The sequence below is a fragment of the Mycteria americana genome, chromosome 2, assembly GCF_035582795.1.
Source record: "Mycteria americana isolate JAX WOST 10 ecotype Jacksonville Zoo and Gardens chromosome 2, USCA_MyAme_1.0, whole genome shotgun sequence".
In the NCBI taxonomy this organism is placed as follows: domain Eukaryota; kingdom Metazoa; phylum Chordata; class Aves; order Ciconiiformes; family Ciconiidae; genus Mycteria; species Mycteria americana.
The window spans coordinates 113731428-113752519 of NC_134366.1; the positions used below are offsets into that span (position 1 = coordinate 113731428).

At 36.7% G+C, this 21092-nt stretch overlaps 1 protein-coding gene across 1 annotated transcript in view; it reads right to left on the reverse strand.

The window, feature by feature from the left end:
- Window positions 1-226: 226 nt before the first annotated feature.
- The window catches only part of CCDC102B (coiled-coil domain containing 102B), a 38467-nt gene continuing 17601 nt past the window's right edge, over window positions 227-21092 (reverse strand). Inside the window, exon 5 of the mRNA XM_075495676.1 lies at window positions 227-499. Coding sequence (XP_075351791.1) covers window positions 227-499 — 273 coding nt within the window. The remainder of the gene's footprint in view (window positions 500-21092) is intronic.

The following is a 21092-nucleotide window of genomic DNA, read 5'->3' on the forward strand; positions in this document are numbered from 1 at the left end:
CCAAACCTTACTTAATCTCTTCTGTTCCTCCCAGTCTTCACTTTTGCTCCCTAGTCTTGTCAGTCTTGTCATTTCCCCCTGCTCCTTTTAAAAATGAAAAGATACTTCCTTCTGTTTCTGTACCCTACAGAAATTCAAAGTCACTGAATTCTAATTGTCCAGGTCTGAGATGCAGACAGGGCTGTTCTGTCTTGCACAACCCTTGTTTTAGGGACACATTTTGACATTATGAAATAGTAATTCTTTTTGGGAATGCTCCCCAAGTAATCAAACTAAGCAGTGCACATACCTTATTTTTAACCAGCAGCTTACTTTGTGCATTTTGATGATCACAACTTGATTTAGTTAGTGTTGCTTTATTTTTCATCTCCAGAAGTCCCTGAATTTCTTTTACCTGCAACTTCAATCTTCTGTTGTCTTCTTCCAAACTTTGCTTTTCTGCTTCAAGTCTCTCTCTCTTTCCCCATTCAGAGGCATTCTCAAACTGCAGTCTTTCCAGCTGGGAAGGGTTGGGGTGGGGGGAAGAACAACCGAAAGAGAGAAAAAGAGGAATAATATAATTTAAAAAAACTGTTCGTTACAGGGTGAGGCGAATGGCCTCACCTCAGAATAAGGTGGGCATCTTAGAAATCAGTCCAAGATATAAATTTTCCATGTTTCATAAAGTTAAGTACTTGAATTTGAAAAGAAAAAAACCAAGAGGTACATTAATTGTACCTTTACAAAAGTAAAGCATAGGTAATGTTTTAATATAGTAACTGGTAAACAAATCTTATTTCTTTTCATGCTATTTATGGAATAATAGTATTTAAAAAATTAATAAAAAAAATTGATTTAAATAAAATTGAGACTGATTTCAGTTTGACAGTGTCAAAGTTCACTTTTTATTCCCCAAAGATGAAAAATCACCACGTTTTTAGTTATAGTCTGTTTACACTTCAGAAGGACTATAATGAATATTCATTAAACTGAAGAAGTTCTAAAGTATGTCTTCAGTACTAGAAACTGCTATCCTAATAACCAGAGGAAGGATTTTTAAGTTTTCAAACTACTCTGTTTCTTCAGGTCACAATTGATAGTCTTAAGGAAAAAATTATCTTTTATGGCCAATGCTGTAACCTTAATTTAGGATAACCAAGCTTTCTGAATTCATTTATCTAATCCACATATAGGATGAATTAAATATATCAACGAAAAGCCATGTTACTAAGTCATATAAAGTAATTACCTAACAACTGGTTTTATTTACTCTTCAGAGACAACAAGACAGAGGTTTTGTCAAGAATGTATGAAACGTTCCTCAGATTTCAAAAGAAAAACTGGTAAAATTAATTTATTTTCATAGCACAAAACAGGTACCTATCAGGTACTGACAGATATTTATCAGAAGATTATTATTGACAAGTACTTACTACTAACAAGTTATTATTAACTGGTACTTATGAGAACATTAAAAGAGATTGATAGATTAAAAACTGTGAAAATGAAAGATTCCAGTTATTTGAACTGAGGTGAAAAAAAGAAGAGATTATAATACATTGTGCTGGTTTTGGCTGGGATAGAGTTCATCTTCTTTATAGTAGCTAGTATGGGGCTATGTTTTGGATTTGTGCTGAAAACAGTGTTGATAATACAGAGATGTTTTAGTTGTTGCTAAGTAGTGCCTATACTAAATCAAGGACTTTTCAGCTTCACATGCTCTGCCAGGTGCACAAGAAGCGGGGAGGGGACACAGCTGGGACAGCTGACCTCGAATGACCACAGGGCTATTCCATAGCATATGATGTCATGCTCAGTATATAAAGCTGGGGAAGAGGAAGGAAGGGGGGGATGTTCAGGGTGATGGCATTTGTCTTCCCAAGTAACCATTATGCGTGATGGAGCCCTGCTTTCCTGGAGATGGCTGAACACCTGCCTGCCCATGGGAAGTTGTGAATGAATTCCTTGCTTTGCTTTGCTTGCGTGCGTGGCTTTTGCTTTACCTATTAAACTGTCTTTATCTCAACGCATGAGTTTTCTTACTTTTGCTCTTTGATTCTCTCCTCCATCCCACCGGGGCAGGAGTGAGTGAGTGGCTGTGTGGTACTTAATTGCCAAATAGGGCTACACCATGACATACATAAAAGTAAAAATTTTAAGAACTTTACAATTTTCAGTTCAGTGAGAACTGAAATCAATTATTTGATAAAAGTAGAGACTGACAACAGCACAAGGCAGTTCTTCACTGAAGAAACAGGATGTCTGTGCCAACCAGGCTTTAGAAAGAGCCAGAGAGGTGTACTTTTTCAGATATTGGTTAATTTTATTTTAAAATCAATTTCTGGCAAATAATGAAAAGCTACTGAACATGAAGCAAAGAGAATAAGGTGTTACAGCATCAGGGGAACATAATTCAGACCCTGTGGATTGTAACAATAGGATTATCTAGCTAAATCAAAGAGTAAACTTGTCTGTTCCCACCTTATTTCTGAGCAAATAAAAACAGTTAGAAACTCTATAAAGTTGAAGAGACTCATTCAGATTTTCAGAGGAAAGTAGAAGTGCTTTTTGAGTCTGTCTAGTAAGGACAAAAATCATATTTGATGGAAAATAACAAGTGATTGTTTACTAACGATGATAATATTTTTCCAGATATTTCTCCAGCTAGTATTCTATATACAATAAAATAGAGGATTCCCCAAAAGACTGTGTAAAGTAGGGGGAAGAAAAAAGCTCCACAAGCTTCATCTTCTCATGATGAAAAACAATAAAAGACAAACAGCAGTGCTGATATTTCAAACAGTTTCCATGTATAAATCAGACCCCGACCATAAGCTTATCCATTTGAAAATGACGTCCATAATGTCCAAAGGCTTACATTATTTAGGTATGGGCACTTTATGAACTAAAGTTGCATCTAAATACTAAAGTATAATCCGTGGAATAAATAGGAAATCAAAGACAAAATGACTAAGACATTACAAGAAAATGCTTCATTAGCAAATTAATTAGAGCCATCTCCAAATTCCATTTCTAAGCCAATTCACATACCGTATGGCAATCACCAACAGGATGAAATTTAACGAGAGCAAGTGCCAGTTTCTCCATGTGGGATGGGGCAGTCCTGGTTATATGTACAAATTGGGGGACCAGAGGCTGGAGAGCAGCCTCACAGAATGAGATCTGGGGGTTTGGGTTGATGGGAAGTTGAATATGAGTCAACAATATGCCTTGGCAGCCAAAAGGGTTAACCATGTCCTGGGGTGCATCAAGCACAGCATAGCTGGCCAGTTGAAGGAGGTGGTTGTCCCACTCTATACTGCACTGGTGTGACCCCACCTTGAGTACTATGTGCAGTTTTGTGAGCCTCAATATAAGAAGGACACCAAACTATTAGAGTGTGTCCAGAGGAGGGCAACCAAGATGGTGAACAGTCTCGAGGGCAACACTTAAAAGGAGCGGCTGTGGTCACTTGGTTTGTTCAGCCTGGAGAAGAGAAGGCTGAGAGGTGACCTCATCCCTCATCGCAGTCTACAACTTCCTCAAGGGGGAGGTGCTGATCTCCTCTCTCTGGTGACCAGTGACAGGACATGAAGAAATGGCATGAAGCTGCGCCAGGGGAAGTTCAGATTGGACATTATGAAAAGGTTCTTCACTGAAAGAGTGGTCAGTCACTGGAACAGGCTCCCCAGGGAAGTGGTCACAGTACCAAGCCTGTCAGAGTTCAAGGAGTATCTGGACAATGCTCTTAGTCACATGGTTTAGTTGTAGGTAGTCCTGCGAGGAGCAGGGAGTTGGACTCGATGATCCTTATGGGTCTCTTCCAACTTGAGATACTCTATGATTCTAAGTACAGAGGATAAGTACCAACTACTTCACTTAGAAAAGTCAATTGTTAAAGAGTTAAAAACTGAATGGATTATGTTTAAAGGCATTTTATTTTACCAACAAAAGACTTCCTCAGGCTGTTCCTTCTCATCATGGATTATTTGCTCCCGTTAACAAAGAAAACAACAAGAATAACAAATGAACAACCCTCTGCACACACACCCAACAGAATTCCTAAAACCTTGGCCAGTCTTAACATCATGATACACTGTTGGAGGGTACTATTTGGAGAGAACTCTGAAACAGTTCTTAAAACTAAAATGGGCCTTTGATCTAAGATTAGGCAAACTAGCAAGTAAGAAAGGAAGGAATATATACCTTTCGTACTCTGTATCATATTGGCAGACTAACTGGGAACTAATTTTAACTTTTTAAACAATTATGCTATTCAGCAGTTGTTTTTACATTATGAACTTGTTCTTGTATGAAAACTTTACACAGCTACAAAACTGCTAGTTTTGGGAGGTGGTCCATCTGGGTAAAGAAAAATACAACAGAGTGAAGGCCTATGTATTTTATATTCAGGCTACCTCACAGTCTTTAGAGGTTATTTAGCAAGCTGAATTCCTTAGAATGGGATAAACATCTGTACTGAGATTAAATAGGGAACCAGGGAAGGATAATTTTGTACCCTTGTTTTTGTGTTTGGTTTTTTTTTTGCTTGGGCTACTCACTAGTGGTAGAGTACAAGGTGTTAACTCCAACGCACAAGACAATGTTAGATGCTCACATGTTCCTAACGAGGTCTTTAAGCTCTATCCACTGGATTTCTGTACAATAACTGGAAAAGGAGGGATCACATACCTCTATTTAGCACCAAATCATTTTTCCCCCCTCAAACTGTGCAGGTTTATAGTTGTTCAAATACCATCTACTAGACTACAATCACAAATACTGTATTTTTCTAAATAAATATGCAGGCATAATGTCTTACAAGTACCCATGAAAGATTTGAAACTCAAGAAAGCCCTATGTTCTTACAAAGCATCTGCCAAAAGACACAACTCAAATTTTAAGCCTGAAAGTTCACCTTTTCACAGTGATAACAATAATCAATACCAATTCATTTTTGGCAGACTTCAAGTAGAGGGAAATCACAAAGCCATCCAAGGTTGAATTTCAGTCAGGCATTTAAGCACAAGATGACTACCAAACCAAGATATGATGTCAAAGATAAACTTACTTATCTCTGTGTCTGTAAAATTTCAATTCATTGCACCCAAGATGTCTACAAGCTCTAATAATGATAAATTTAAATATTTAATATACCATCTACATAAAGAACTCCATAATAAAGTCAGAAAAAAATACTAACTTGTACAAAATCATGACTAGACAATTTTGGTATCATTGATTTTACTATAATTCATTGTCCAGCAAAGTACTAGAATTCGTATTATCTGAAATAGTAATTTTCAGAGTGTTAGTAATCAGGGTTGGTTTGTTGTTCATTAGAATTTTCCCAAACTATACCCTGTACTTATTCCAAATAACACTTTTCATATACTGCTCTCAAAGGAACTATTTGTTCTCTTTTTCCTCTTTGGTAAAGAATGTGCAAAAAAAGTGAGGTGCCAGGTCCCAGCTTTCAGATTTCAAGTCAGAACACCAACTTCACAAAGTCATCGTGTGTAATTTAGTCACTCCCAGCTAAAAAGATCAACCTTGTAGATAGAATTTGTCTCCCACACCTGTTCAATGCATTCCTAATCCAACCCACACCCCAAAACCCCTGTCAGGGCCCTTCCAGCTCCAGGAGTTCAGGTGGCCCTCAAGGGCAGCTGGCTGATATGAGCTGTTGTAAAGAGCTGGAAGAAGACTGCAGAGGGAAGTCTCTCTTTACCTCAGGGCTGCTTTTAATCTCAAGATTCCACACCCCATCCTTGATGGAGCTATGTTGCAAATATTTATGTATTTGCATTTAAAACAGACAGGAGAGGTTCATACAAATGTAATATAGATTGCAGAAAACAGCTTGGATACCCCTGTTGTTTTTTATAAGGAGCACAGGTGTTCCTGAAGTGACTAGTTTCATCTTTCTGTACAAACTTTTTAACATATTTTATCTTGAAAAAAATTAAATTAATTACGTCTGAAATCATACATTTTAACTCATTTAGTCTGAAATCATACATTTTAACTCATTTAGTGGAAAACTGAAATACTGCTATTAAAAAGGCCATGAAGGGGAATTTATTAATTTTTTTTAAAGTATGAAAATAACTGGAAATTACTGACCAAGTATTTGTTGGTTACTAATTAATCTACCTAAAGTAAAGAAGGATGCATATATTTCTTTTCAATGAGACTTAAAGAATATTATTTTACATTACTTTTTCCTAAATTTTATGTTCTATATTAATAGATAATCTGATCAAGTCATCACAGTCTTTAAGCAGGATAATTCCGGCATGCAGAATAATAAATGTGTAAAGATACATATCGATATTTGCAGAACTAAAATTCAAACAATGGAAAAATATTTGCTGCTTACAATATTTGTCCAATGACATACATTAATCCAGTTTTACTTACCATTTGTTACTCAGTCATATTTTCAAAACAATTTAAGCAACTCTTAATTCTTTAAGCAGTATGGGTACTGCGTGTATCAGGTCTGAGAAATATTTCTTATGCAAGTTCGGCTACTTGTTCCATGAATTAGCTTCATTCTCATAATTTAATTAAGAACTAAAACATCTTAATGGTTTACTGATTACTCATGACAGAAGCAACAGTATGTTCACCACAAAGGCCTCAGAAAACCTATGAATGTACAGTATTATTACAGCTTTTAGTTGTGCACTTGAATCCATAAAAAAAGAAAGTCGGGTCAGTTATACATATTTTTTTTTTTTAAAGTGAGTTAGAAGTTGCAATGTTATATTCTCTTGCTGTTCACCTTACTTCAAAGATGAAATACAGATATTGACAGCAGTAATATCCCATTCAAGAATTGCACTACTGTTTTTCTAATTGAAGTACGACTTCACAAGGCTAAGTGCTGGGTCCTGCACTTGGGTCACAACAACCCCATGCAATGCTACAGGGTTAGGGAAGAGTGGCTGGAAAGCTGCCTGGCAGAAAAGGACTTGGGAGTGGTGATCAACAGCCGGCTAAATATGAGCTGGCGGTGTGCCTAGGTGGCCAAGAAGGCCAATAGCATCCTGGCTTGTATCAGAAATAGTGTGGCCAGCAGGAGTAGGGAAGTGATCAGCCCACTGTACTGGGCACTGGTGGGACCACACCTCGAATACTGTGTTCAGTTTTGGGCCCCTCACTACAAGAAAGACACTGAGGTGCTGGAGCGTGTCCAGAGAAGGGCAACGAAGCTGGTGAAGGGTCTGGAGCAGAAGTCTTATGAGGAGTGGCTGAGGGAACTGGGACTGTTTAGCCTGGAGAAAAGGAGGCTGAGGGGAGACCTTAACGCTCTCTGCAACTACCTGGAAGGAGGTTGTAGCGAGGTGGGTGTTGGTCTCTTCTCTCAAGTTGCAAGTGATAGGACAAGAGGAAATGGCCTCAAGTTGCGCCAGGGGAGGTTTAGATTGGATATTAGGAAAAATTTATTCACCAAAATGGTTGTCAAGCATTGGAAGAGGCTGCCCAGGGAAGAGGTTGAGTCACCATCCCTGGAGGTGTTTAAAAGATGTGTAGATGTGGTGCTTAGTGACGTGTTTTAGCGGAGGACTTGGCAGCGTTAGGTTTATGGTTGGACTCAATGATCCTAAAGGTCTTTTCCAACCGAAATGATTCTAAGATTCTGTGATTCTAAGAGTTGTATTTTTAAGTAAGAGGTGAAGGTACATTCATATAAAACATATAAACTTAAGCACTTTGGGAAGATGCTTCTCCCAAAATGAGTAGAGAGACTAAAGCAAAGCAAAAAATCAGATCTGGAATTCAGTTAGAAAGAACAAGCAAAATTAAGTATTTCATGATCTCTTTATTGTAATTTTGTGCACGAAATCTTGCAGGGTTATGGTCTTTCAGAACACACCCAAGTCTGCTCAGCCCTCTTTGAGATGTTGTAAGAATTAGGGTGTTTTTATAACTTCGTGCTTTAGCTTCTGGAAAAGATTAAATGCAATGATCAAAGGCAATGCTAAATGTTAACTCAAATTTCTGAGAATGTATTCCTCTCATTAAAACAAAGCAAAACAAAAAAAGCTTCAGGGATATGTTCCCCTCTAGAAATAAGATTTGGAATTTTTTTTTTTTTTTTTCATTTGAAAAAACTCACCAACTTTATTTTCCAATTATAAGCCCCCTACCTTTAGAGAAAGTAACTTTCTCACTTTAAAAAAAAAAAAACGGGAAGGAAAAAAAGTGTAGTTACATACACTGATGAGCTCTGTAGACTGTTTCATAACTGCACAAGTAGAGCTGCTCTGTGAGGGACCTTTTCCTCCCCACTGAGCTTGAATGCATCCCTGGGGTCTTTTGGTCTACTCCATGCTACAATCTCAAAAGGCTGAAAATCACCTCATCCATCGTGCAAGTAACTTATGCAGATCTGCTTTCCTTTCCACTACACAGCCAGAGAAAACAAGTGTTGTCAGACCTAATACAGCAAGATGAGGAAAGCAGCTAGAGGAACTTTTCTCAGTAAGGAAGTTGAGCCAGATGCTGTTGAAAATGCAACACAAGGCAATCATTCAAAAAGCGTTAGCTGTTTTGAAATGACCTAATGAAATTTCTGTGGGTATATATGTGTATATAAAGTACATACATGTATGTGTATGTGTATACACATAGACATGTTCCTGTGTTTCTTTAAAGGGAACCTGGCATTTTTTTAAAACGTCTTTTTCCCTCTTCATTACATGAAAAAAATATGGCCTTTAAATTAATCTATTACTGTCTGAAAGTCTACTGTTCTCCTTTCACTTTTCACACAAAAACATTTCACAGGAACAGTAATATTTACTTTTCATTTTGAAATTTATTACTGAAACTTCAATTAAAAAATGCAAATTGACTGAATATCAGTGATACCTATCTCACATCTACACTGAAAAGAATTTCAGGGCTTTTTTTCCACGTAAAATACACATTGTAATATGTGTACAGAAAATAAGTATTTTAGATGTTCTTGGGTGGAACCACAGATTCTGATTTATAGAGGAATTGAAAGCAACAAGTGAAAGAAAAAATTTGCAGCTCAGTGTTACATGTGAAAAAAACTCAGGATGTTTCATTTTCCATTCAAATGTGAATATTTTCTCTCCAGAAAATGCCTCCACAAACTTGCACTGAATTTTACTTTTCAATTCAATTCAATAGGAATAATGGTGGAAGCATAGGGTGAGGTCAAGGTACTATCAATGAAGTGGGTAATTGCTAAGGTGAATGGTGGAAATGAAGTACAGTGTACTGACCTTTAGAAACTGGGTAATTATGTCTTAGAGCTAACCTACACCATTTTATGACTAATATAAAAGACAGAAGCCCTGAGAAAAACAGACACAGAAAAGGGAACTCCTTCTGGTACAGTTCATTAGCAGGAAAATCTTAATGCTTTAGTTCAGTTTAAGGCAACATAACAGTGGTTGAGGCTCAAAAAGTTTCATTGAAACAAGATTTTTCTCCTTCCCTTCAGTCAAGGGAAGATGGAATAGGATGGAGGACAACAATTAAGCTGCCTACCCATTTTTAATGGGAGTACTGACAGCAAACAAAAGGATGACAAAGAGGAGATATAACAGTCAATATGATTTTAGATGGAAAATGCAAAATTTTCAACACACCCCTCAGGAGCAAGGGAAATGAAGAAAACAGCAATTTTTGTTTGGTTTTAGCATGAAGTTTTGTTAGCTTCCTATAGAACTTGGGAAAAGTTAGGTAGGTGTATTTAGAGAGTTATGATCTCCAGCCTTCTAAAGGAAGCATTTAAAATAGAGATGGACAGAAGACAAGCATTATAGTAAAAAGCTGTAGTTTTGATTTAATCTAAATAACAATGATATCAGAAATAAAAAATGCCAATTCAACTAGAAATTCTCTCTGCAAAAGGTTTTTCTTTTACACAACTGGCACTTCTTAATAACATTTTCTGAAAAGGATTCTCCAAACATCTTAAATAAAAGTTGTCCATACAAGATACTTCACATTACACACAAGGCCTTTTCCACAGCAGAACTGACTGAAAACAGAAGAGTTTAATTACCTTACTCAAGCACACCAAAACATAAACTTCTAATGCTATCTGTCTTCTTACTAATAATCTGCAGGCAAGCCAGATATGGCCTACAGACCTGTGACCCAGAGAGGCAAGAATTCCTGTTTAAACTAATAAAAATAAACCTCTGGCAGCTTCACTCAAATACCTGTAAAACATCTGTTTCAGCTTGCACAGATCACAAATGAAAATTTAAAATCAGTATGCTTTTGTGTGCTTTAAATGACTGCACAGGGCTTTTTTGGGTTTTAAAGTGGGATGAATGAATACACATTTTCAAGATTCTTGATATCCTCACTATATTGTGCATGGAGGTAATTTCCACTCATCTAAACTACAAATTATTCTACAGACTTAAAGCAAGAGGTGGATTGAATTGAAAATTAAATGAGCCACAGGTTGATTATGAATTAGGGATCATGTCAACCTCCTATGAAAGAAAACGTATTAAAGTAACTATAAGGCTTCGTAAATAAATTAGTGGATTTGGCTCTTACAGATCTTTTCCTCACAGTTTTCCTCAAGACTCAGCACAAGAAGGTTCTTTGTTTCTGAAGCAAATATTCCTTTTCTGTAACTCAGACAGGAATACTATCGCTCAAAAAAAAGTCATACCCAATGAACTTTTCAAAGCCAGAGCCGAGAACCCAACAGTTGTGCTATTTTGCCAACCATCTTCCAAGTTATTGCACACTGACAAGAAATGCAAGGACAGAGAATCTGCCCTTTCACAGTGGTAGTTTTGTTTATTTATGAGATGTCATCAACTTCTAAAGTATTGAATTTGTTGCAGCTGCTAGAAGGAATGGCAAAAGTGCAATTTCCTTGAATATGGCACCTAGGTAAATTGAATAAAATAAATTAAAAAACAAGCTCTGCCTGAGGAGTCTGCCATCAAGTGAAAGCATCACGTTTCTCCATTAAGAGTGCATTGCAAAACACCGTTATAATTTGTAACGTAATTATAATACTGACTCTGAAGCTCTTTTAACAATGGTCCAAAAGGAATGGTATCAAACTGTTAAAGATACTCTCTCAACACAACTGGGAGAAAAAAATGTCTATACTGGAAGGTCAGAAAGAACCTGATACAGGCAGAAGCATCTTCAAAGAGATATTATATACAAGCAAAAGAGATCAGTTAGATGGCTGAATCCGATTCTCTGAATTCCCTTTTGGTTTTAGGTCAAAAGTGTCTACAGAACCTGGAAGATGACAGTGGTTCCATCCCACTGCATAACTCCCTTTGGAGAAGGTGTAAGAGGAAGACAGGCTTCACGTAAGCAAGACACCCGTGTCCAAGTGGATAGGAAATACTTTCAAGAATCTTCATTACCTGTAATGTACCCTTTATTTTGCTGCTGGTGGTGGGGGGGGTACTTTATTTGTTCTCGGATTTCTACTGCTAGAACTCTTTCAGAGCTTGGTGACAACTGCAAAAGCTCCAAGGTCTGAAAGGAAACCCATCATCTTACCTGCTTTGAAGCCCAGCACTGCTGTGCAGACGTGTGATGCTTGCTGGCAAGCAAAACTATTACTCACCATGTGTGACACTAGCAAGTTTTGCAATTATTATTTACAGTGTATGTGACTGTTTCTAGAATTCTTTTCCTTTTTCATCTAAAAGAATTAATCAAAGACTACCAGAATCCATAGCACTCCTTCCACAGGAAAGGGAAGACAAATGTTGGCTACCTTTTTATTTGACAAGTACTTCAATATTCAATATAGGAAAAAATAATTTACTCTGCTTTTTTTCTTATTGTGAGCAAGTCTGCCAAGAACACCATTTAGTCCATCAGAAACTATACTGAAAGCATGATAAATGTTATTCTGCCTGACAATATCTTGAGACACCAACCCTTGCAACAAATTGAACTTTTTAATGAATGCTTATATTCATAACAATGCATGTATCTGAGCTCCAGCACATTTAGTAATCAAATATTTCTTCCTTCTGGGACTACTCAAATGTTTGTGTGCTGCAAGCTGATATCATTGCACTATGTCGACATTAAAAGAAAAGTTGCTGATTTACTGGCATTTATTTTCCTCTTCCCCATCTGCACACAGAGAAAATTATTTTGTGTGAATGACTAATTTACCACAAGTGATTTATGCAGGACTATAAGTTGTCCATAGATATATAAAAAACTTAAAGGCTGAAACATTACAACAATCATGAATAATATATGCGGAGAGGCATAAATAAGTTCAAGAAAAGGAAAATGCTGGGAGTGTGGTGGGGAAAATTACCACTGATCTCACAGATCTTTCGTTATATGTTGATTCTGGTACTGCTTTTATGAGTTTCTTTTAAGTCCAAGTTGATAAGGACTATGTTAAACTAAATAAACACTAACATCTTCACGGAAAAACTAGGAATGGTGTCCATCTTAAATAATCCTTAATGCAGCTTTAACAGTCCACATTAACATGCTTATCAGGACATGATAGTGCTGATATTTCGGATGTTGTTTGCTGCATTCCTGTCTCAAACATAGCATCTGGATGGATTGTAATGTATCTGGTGGAGCCCCACTTAAAACAATGAATTCACATGAAGAATTGTTTAACATCAGCCATCTGCTGTTCAGGAGAATCTACTATGCATTCAAGGAAAAAAGTTTTTGTGTCAATGAGTATGAGAGAAAATCATCCATAGTGCCTGTCAAAAATCCTGTGTTCACCAATTACCTGAAAATAATTAAAAACTTCAGAGTAACTACTTCTACCTGTCTAAACTGTTGAGATCAGTAAAGAGAACACCAACACATCATGCACTCATTTTTACTGTAAAATTATGAAGTGTTTTTATGTTTTATCTTATTTTAAACAAAAGAGATATTTACATTTTCCAGGTGGAAAAAATAAGGAAGATTGCCTAAAAAATGCTTAGTCAATAGCTTGCTGTATGCTAGCCTTCTTCACTGTAATCACAATTCATAAAAAGATTGAGACTAGAGGAATACCCAAACTGTCAGTGTATACCAAGTTGTACAGTACTGCTTACTTATTTCACATTTTCATACGTGAATAACAAGCTATTGCAAAAACTATCTAGGAAGCCAGTTAGACCTAGAAAGGACTGTTAGAATAAAGATATATACAAACACATACTAGAAATAAAATATCTGAGAGCCATAAGATGTAAGGACAATTCTGTCAAGTAGACATTCTTGCAGGCTTTCCAAAAAAGCATGAATGTTTGAACGAAGATTTAAAAATAAATAAAGAGCATGATTATTTTTTTCTGATACATCTTGTGCTATTTTAGCTGTCTCTTCTCCTACATGTCTATTTTCATATTTACATAATTAATTACATGATCCCCCTTAGAGCCCTACTATCTCAGATTCCCCTTGATTTAGTATAATATTAAGTAAATAAAAAATTCTGTATCCCCACTGGCCCCCAAAATAGATTTTACTGTTGATGGAGAACAGTAAATCTGTCAGGTAAGCTATGACCTAGCTGATGATTAGAGTTAGGATTTAAAACTGAAGGGAAGTAGCTAGGTTTCTTCTGAAATCTAGGTCCATAAAATGAGATTAAAAGTCAAAGAATCTACCTTATTTATACCTGCAGGAGAAAGAATTCCACACTTATATGATCTTCAGGCCAAAAAAAGGTCTACAATAACAATAATTGCCAGTGCCCAAAACTTGGTTGTAACCAGATTGACTGAAAGGTCTCCTATTGGAAACTGAAAATACATCTTACATAGCCAAAACACTGCAGTGTTTAAATGGTTACAATTAATAATTAAGGGGCTTGCTACAACTAATTTCATTTTGCAGCTAAACCAAATGAGCCTTAACAAAACTTGGTCCACTGAAAAGCATCTACAATCTCTTCAAGAGACAGTAGCCCCATAAAGCTGTGGTCTTTAATTCTACAGCCCTACTTGTAAGAGTCTGATAGATAGTATCCTGAAATATGTTACTCCTTTTAAGGAATCAATCAATCAATCAATCAATAATTCCACCACAAGGATTCAGGATGCTTCTAATTCTGATTGTCTCTCTTCAGTCTTTCTCTAATAGCTGGTGACCAGTATAGCAATAAAATATATGTGAAACAGTGTGGTATCAACAGAAGGCATTTTTCAAATGGGGGAAGGGAGGTGGAGAGATGGGATGTTATGGCAACAATAATATACTTTTTTTTCTGAAGTAAATAAGCTTTATGAAGTGCTGCTGCCAATTCATTAGTGTACCTAATCAGAAGCTACAGACCAACAAAGAATTTATACAAAGCACCTGTGTACTTACCCCTAAATTAATATGAATATCAGCTTTCCAGAAGACCAATTGGTATCAAAAGGAGTTATTAATCATAAATTAAATTAAAAACAAAAAAAAAAGGGCAAAAAAAAAAAGGACCACCAAACAACAGAGGTTCCCATTCAATGTTTTTGTTTGGTTTGCTTTCTCATATTAAAAAAAAAAAAAGAAATCTGATAAAAGGCATGTATTCTTGAAATCCTGAAATTAACATTCATGCTCACACTATGTGGAAAAATCACACATCTCATGTCCTTTATTTTAGTGAATGTATCCAGGGGAAAAGGGATGACGACACACATTCTAATAGCTACATAACATTAAAGAATTTTTGCAGACAAGAATACTGACGAATGAAGTCGTCTTACATAAGAAAACAGTTCTGTTGAGATATAAGCCAAATGGTAAACCATTTTTAGGCTGTCTTGGAAACTGAGGGGCTTTCATGCATGATGTAAAGTGAACAAATACATAAATGCTTTATTCATTTTTATAGCCCAGTAATACATCAAAGACGTCCACGTGTCCTGATCAACTAAGTTACTAATGCAAATGAAAAATGAACCATATACTTTATTATGTTTCAGAACAGAACTCGGCAATCTGTAGTTCAAGATGCAAACCTCTTACATTACCAGTCCATGCAAATATTTGTCATTTTTCTTATGAGCAAGGTGTGTTTCAGCTGAGAGAAGTCACAGACAATACTGATTCCTTGGTCACATATATATTAAAAAAGTACACTTGATTATTATGAGCACTAATGCATCATATATAAGCAAATTTAATTAGTGAAAATAATAAAAATAATAAAAACTAAATGTGACCATCTTCATCTACCTTGCAAAATAAAACAGAATATCTGCCTCATCTCAGTGGTCGTTCTCAGTGCAGCCTTGTGTCATATTTGTTAATATAAATATTTCAATATTTTATCACCATTCCTGGTTAGGGAGCTCTCATACTGTATGCCTGATTGCAGTCAAAAAGGGAGCAGTCCATATATTTGCATACCTCAAAATAAAATATTTGTATAAGAACAATTCCTGAATTTCTAAGTAGCCTAGATAAAATAATCACCATGAGTACATTCTCCAGGTTGAAGTTGAAAGTATTCTGTTTTACGTCTCTTCTTGAGTTCTTGGGCACTTTGTCAGGGATTGTTGGGGGACTCATGGGAACCCTCTGAGGAAACTGTGGGTACCTGCTGCTGCCACATAAGGAGCCACTGAATAACTGTCCTTTCACTATCAGAGCTTCAGAAGGAGGATGCAGCTCTGCAACTGTCAGGCTGCAGGGAGTCCCTTGTGCCTCTTGCTTGGCACATAGTCTCCAAGCCTTCAGGAGGTGTGCAGTTGTCAAGGGGTTGTGCTTCCTTGTGAAAGAGCTGTGGGAAGAGACCACCGGACTGTGCAGCATTAGAAAGGATGAGAAACAGATGGACCAGATCTTCTCTGAGACCTTGCAGCTTCAAGAGCCCAAACCTTCAACTTTAGGGAAGGGGCAGGAAGAGCCTATGCCTGTGAAGCTGGAAAGTAGAAACTTCCATGATGATGAAGGCTGGAAGCTGGTGACTTCTCACACTAGGAAGAAGGTTCATGCCCCACTAGGTAACTTGCACTTTAAGACCAGGTTCACTGCCCTTGCTGTTGATGAGAAGCCTCTCTGGTGGGTGAGCCTGAGCCACTCAGGATTACTAGGAGGAAGTGGTGAATAATAGCAATAGGAGACTCCCTGCTGTGGGGAATGGGGACACCCATCTGCTGATGTGACTTGTCAGAAGGAGGTTTGCTGCTTGCTGTTTACTGCATCTTATATAGAATGAATGTCCCCCCCCCGCAAAATAAAAGAAAATCTAGATTTCTAAATTAGAAAAAAGATAAGAAATCTCTCCAGGATGTCTGAGTTTTGTTCCTCCTACATTTTGACAAATTTGCTATAATGTTTTACTTTTTTTAAGCTGGTTTAGTAATACCTCTCTATTACAAATATCCCATGTTTTAAGACACTGGAAAACATCCTGAAATTTTCCTCCCTTCCCCATAACATGACTGTGATAAGTGAGACCTATTTACTTACTGGAAAAATTTAATTATAATTAAATTACCAATAATATATAGTCCATCAAGTCATTTGTTCCTTTAAAATTTATACTGTTGTTTTGAGAAGAAAGTACTCATGTTGTCTCATTTTATATATACCCAACCCATATATACGTATATAATTTTATGCAGACACATCAGTTGGCCTTATAGCTATATTACATTATGGGCAACAGTAGATACACTGAAAGGTTTTATTACTTGAAGAAAAAGTAGAGGATATCTTACCAATGGCAATCCCCTTTTGGCAGATTTGCCCAATGGCAATCTGCTCCTTTTCATTCTGCAAATAACATCCTAGAATCACAGGGTGGTTGAGGCTTGAAGGGGCCTCCGGAGGTCATCTGGTCCAAACCCCATCTCAAGCAGCACCACCCAGAGCTGGTTGCCCAGGACCATGTCCAGATGGCTTTTGAATATCTCTGAGGTGGGAGACTCGGCAGCTTCTCTGGGCAACCTGTGCCAGTGCTCGGTCACCCTCACAGTATAAAAGTGTTCCTTGATGTTCAGAGGTAACCTCCTGTGTTTCAGTTTGTGCCCATTGCTTCTGGTCACTGGGCACCACTTAAAAAAGCCTGGCTCTGTCTTCTCTATACCTTCCCTTCAGGTATTTACAAATATTTATAAGATCCCCCTGAGCCTTCTCTTCTCTAGGCTGAACGGTTGCAGCTCTCTCAGCCCTTCCTCTTATGACAGATGCTCCCAGCCCTTTGTCATCCTAGTGGCCCTTCACTGAACTCTCTCCAGTATATCCATGTCTCTCCTGTACTGGGGAGCTAGAAGTGGACGCAGCACTCCAGGTGTGGCCTCACCAGTGCAGAGTAGAGGCAAAGGATCACTTCCCTCGACCCGCTGGCAACGCTCCTCCTAATGCAGCCCAGGATACCATTACAATTCTTTGTTGCAAAGGCATATTGCTGACTCATATTCAAATTTTATTTAATATTCTCTATTTTTTTCTTCACCCCGCCCCCAACACCAACAACATTACTAGGCTCTCTCTTTTGCTCAACCCTAATCTTATTTTCCAGCTCTGAGTGGGACTAAGACTCCCACCTCTGCCTCACACCATAAAGGCTCTTGCAGTACAGATGTCTTGGCCGTCCTAACTTCACTTTGGCTGCCCAGCTCCAGCCCCACTCCAACAGCACCTCTAAGCTTTCTCTTTTGCTCAACCCCGACTCGAGCTTCTGGCTCAGACTGGGACAAAGAACCTCACCTCCAGAACTTCTGTTGTATCACTCGCAACCTCGCCTACTCTGCGTTTCTTATTTTAGACACTGTTCAGATATATTGCTCTCCTACTTCTATAGCTTTGCTGTATTTTAAACTTCTGCTTAACTTTCTACTTGGGATCCATTCTAGTCTACTTTTTCTTCATAGTAGCCACTTCTAAAGGTTTCCCAGTTCCTTGAAAATGTTCATAAGTCAAACATTTTTCATTCTTTCCTGTACAAAACTGAAGAGAGTGACCCTCAGAGTAATTCCTGAGTGCAGAAAACAAAGTCGAAGCCTTGGTTCCAACAGAATTCAGTAACTATATACTCATAAGTTTAATATTAGGCATCCTTTAAGTAGCCTTTGACTTGAAGGTTATTTTTTTGAATAATGACAAAAACCCTTAGATTCAAGTGCTTCCCATAATTAGAAACAGAGACTGAATCTAAACTCCGTTGGATGTACTGGACATCTGTTTGTAACATCCTTTTTACTACAAACTCTTCAAATTATAATTTTTTTGATATGTTTAGCAAAACATTGGTGCCGAGATAAGCATGATCTTACATAAAAATGGCATGTACAACATGCCCATTTGCTATATTCCTAAATGCAAGTGATATTTGAGATGGGATTAATATGAAAATGCTCAAACTGCATTTCTGTTTTTGCCTAAAGCTGAACATAATAATTATAATTCCAACCAAGTTTAATCTAAACGAACATTATACAGTGGTTTAGGTGAATTTAAAGTGTTCTCTAATCTCAGTCAAGAAAAGAATTCACATTTCAGTGAATCCCTTGGAGAATATTGCTTGAAATTTGTAAGGGACACATGTCAACCAAAACTCTCAAAACTTGACAAGCCATCACTCATCTGGAGAATCAGAACTCCAATGTGCTAACAAGTGCATAGTTGCTTTTGTTACTATGCATAGAGAGGTTGAATTTTTAATCCAGGGAATAAACAAGTAAAAATTCCCATATTAACTAACAATCAACTGATCTAGGAAATGTATCTGAAATTAATGTCTTTAAAAAAAAAGAAAAAAATCACCCTTAATCTTTCCTGTTTCACTACTGAGCAAGGGAAACGAGCTCTCGACATTCACACCAAAAGGGTTTTGTTTGTTTGCTTTACAAACAGTAGCATGCTTTTCTTGCAGTTGATTGGATTATGACAGAACACAAGCAGGGATGACAGTGGTAATAGATTAAACACATTGTGTTAAAAAACCTAAGTAAATGGCAAAGATTGTTTTAGGCATAGGGATTATAGCAGTTATTTCTTCTAATTTAATTTGAAATCTCAAAGGGCAGCTGGTTTGGAGCATTCTTAACCAAAAAGATCTGAAGCACAGCATGAGCTTTCATCCCTTAATTTGCCTCAGTAACATCTTAGCTTTAAGGAAGAAAAAAAAAAGACTATTCACTAGTTCCCCAGTGTGCTTAAAGGTTCAATACTAGACATTTTGGGTTATATTTCAAAAGAAGGTATAATAAGCCTCTGCTGAGAAACTTTTTTTTTTTTTTAAATGACATTTGAAACCTTTTATTAAACTCTGCTTATTTCCCTTTTCATCTAAGTATTGTTGCAATGGCAAGCCGAAGTTGCCCAGTTTAACAGTTTTTATGATCTGAAGTTAGTTTACCTCTGTTACTAGTGCTGTTATCAGGGGGAGGAGACTGGGAGTGTGTGTGGCTTTTGTGTTCTTTTCCTCCCCAAATCTAATACAACAAAGTTCTTCCCAAAATAAGGAACACAGACCACCCCCTTAGAGAGCTGAGACTGACTAATGCAAATCTTTTCCAGCATCAAGATAAAGAACAGCTTTGTCAGTTTGTATGCATATGAGTAGAAATACATATACAGAGTGTATAGGAAGCAAAAATAAGCTTCTATTCTATGGAAAAGGATGACTGATTAAATTTTTAGTCTTAACTCTCAGAACAATGATAATTTATCTATAATTTACCAAAAATAATTTAAAAATTGGGGATTTTAACAGATAAACAGCATACAAATTTAATTGTAGTCCAGACTATAACAACCTACCTCACTTTGCTTCAAGTAGTTATCTATTACTGTGTGTTTAATAATGCTATTAGTTATTATTAGTAACTAATTCAGGGACTAGAATAAGCCATAAGCCATTCTAATAAGCACTGTGAAAGCAAGATGATAACCCTTACTCAAAAAATACAGGGATTTGTCACAAGAAAGATTAATGTAGGCATGCAGAAAATAATCTGAAAACAAAATTAAACAGTGCAATGGTTAATCTCTTTTTTTTTAATTTTTGAAGTTTTATTTGCCATACAGAAGGTCAACACCTCTCTGTTTCCAACCGATTTCTAAGCCAACCTCCCATCCTGACTTTATATTGCTTTATTGAACCAAATGTGCAGATAAATAAGAAACTGTAAGAAAACAGTAAATCAATAATGGTCAGCATGATTGGAAGTACTCAAAGCAAGTTCGAATTGTCATCAGTCTCAACAATTTCCTAGACTGTATCGGTACGATGTGCTGCAGATCAGAACACTATTCAAACCAACTTACTAATAATTATTAAATTAATAATATTAAAAATGTAACAATAATGCTAATTGATAGACAGGAAAAGAACATAATAAGTAAAATTATTTCAGTTTACAGTACATTTTTTGATGTAACTGCTAATGAATCATACGAACAATACATCAAAACTGACAGCAACAGTCAAAGCACTCTATATTTAAATCAGGAACTATGCAAGATCACTTATCTTACAGATGAAGATTGTTGACTTTTCAGATTAATAGTTAAGTGGTGCTGGGAATAGAATGTTTGCTGTAATTGTAGATCTCTAAAAATAAATACATTTTAGATTACTAGAATACTAAATAGTATGAAACCACACTAGAATTTGTAATCATTACTTTCCTATAGGCAAAACAAGCCATACCAAAATACTTAATAAAAATTTGCAAGTCTGATTGGACATAATATTAAATTTTCAGGAAAATCAAGACTTCATCAAAGTTGCTAGATGAACACCAGACTATTCTACCAATGTTACTTAAAGTGCAGTTAATTTGTACTATACACCAGATTCCAAAAGTTTCTATGATCTGGTGCAGTGAGCTTTCTCCTTAAACAACAGCCTATGCTAAAAGGGACAGACTAAACCAGCATTTAAGCTTATTTTCTTTTCTGAACTGAAAGTTCTACAGGATTCAAGAAATGCAGGAGCTAACTTTGTTCAAAGAAATTTTAAAGTGTTGTGTTGCTTAGACTTCAGATAAATACGGTATAGAACATTGCCTCCACAGAATATGAACCTGAAATACATAGCTTTAGTCACTTGATCTAGATAAGCAATTACATAAGATAATTCCTATAGCTCAATGGTCTGGTGGCAAGTGCCTGTAGAAATAGTTCTACTGTTTTCAGTACAG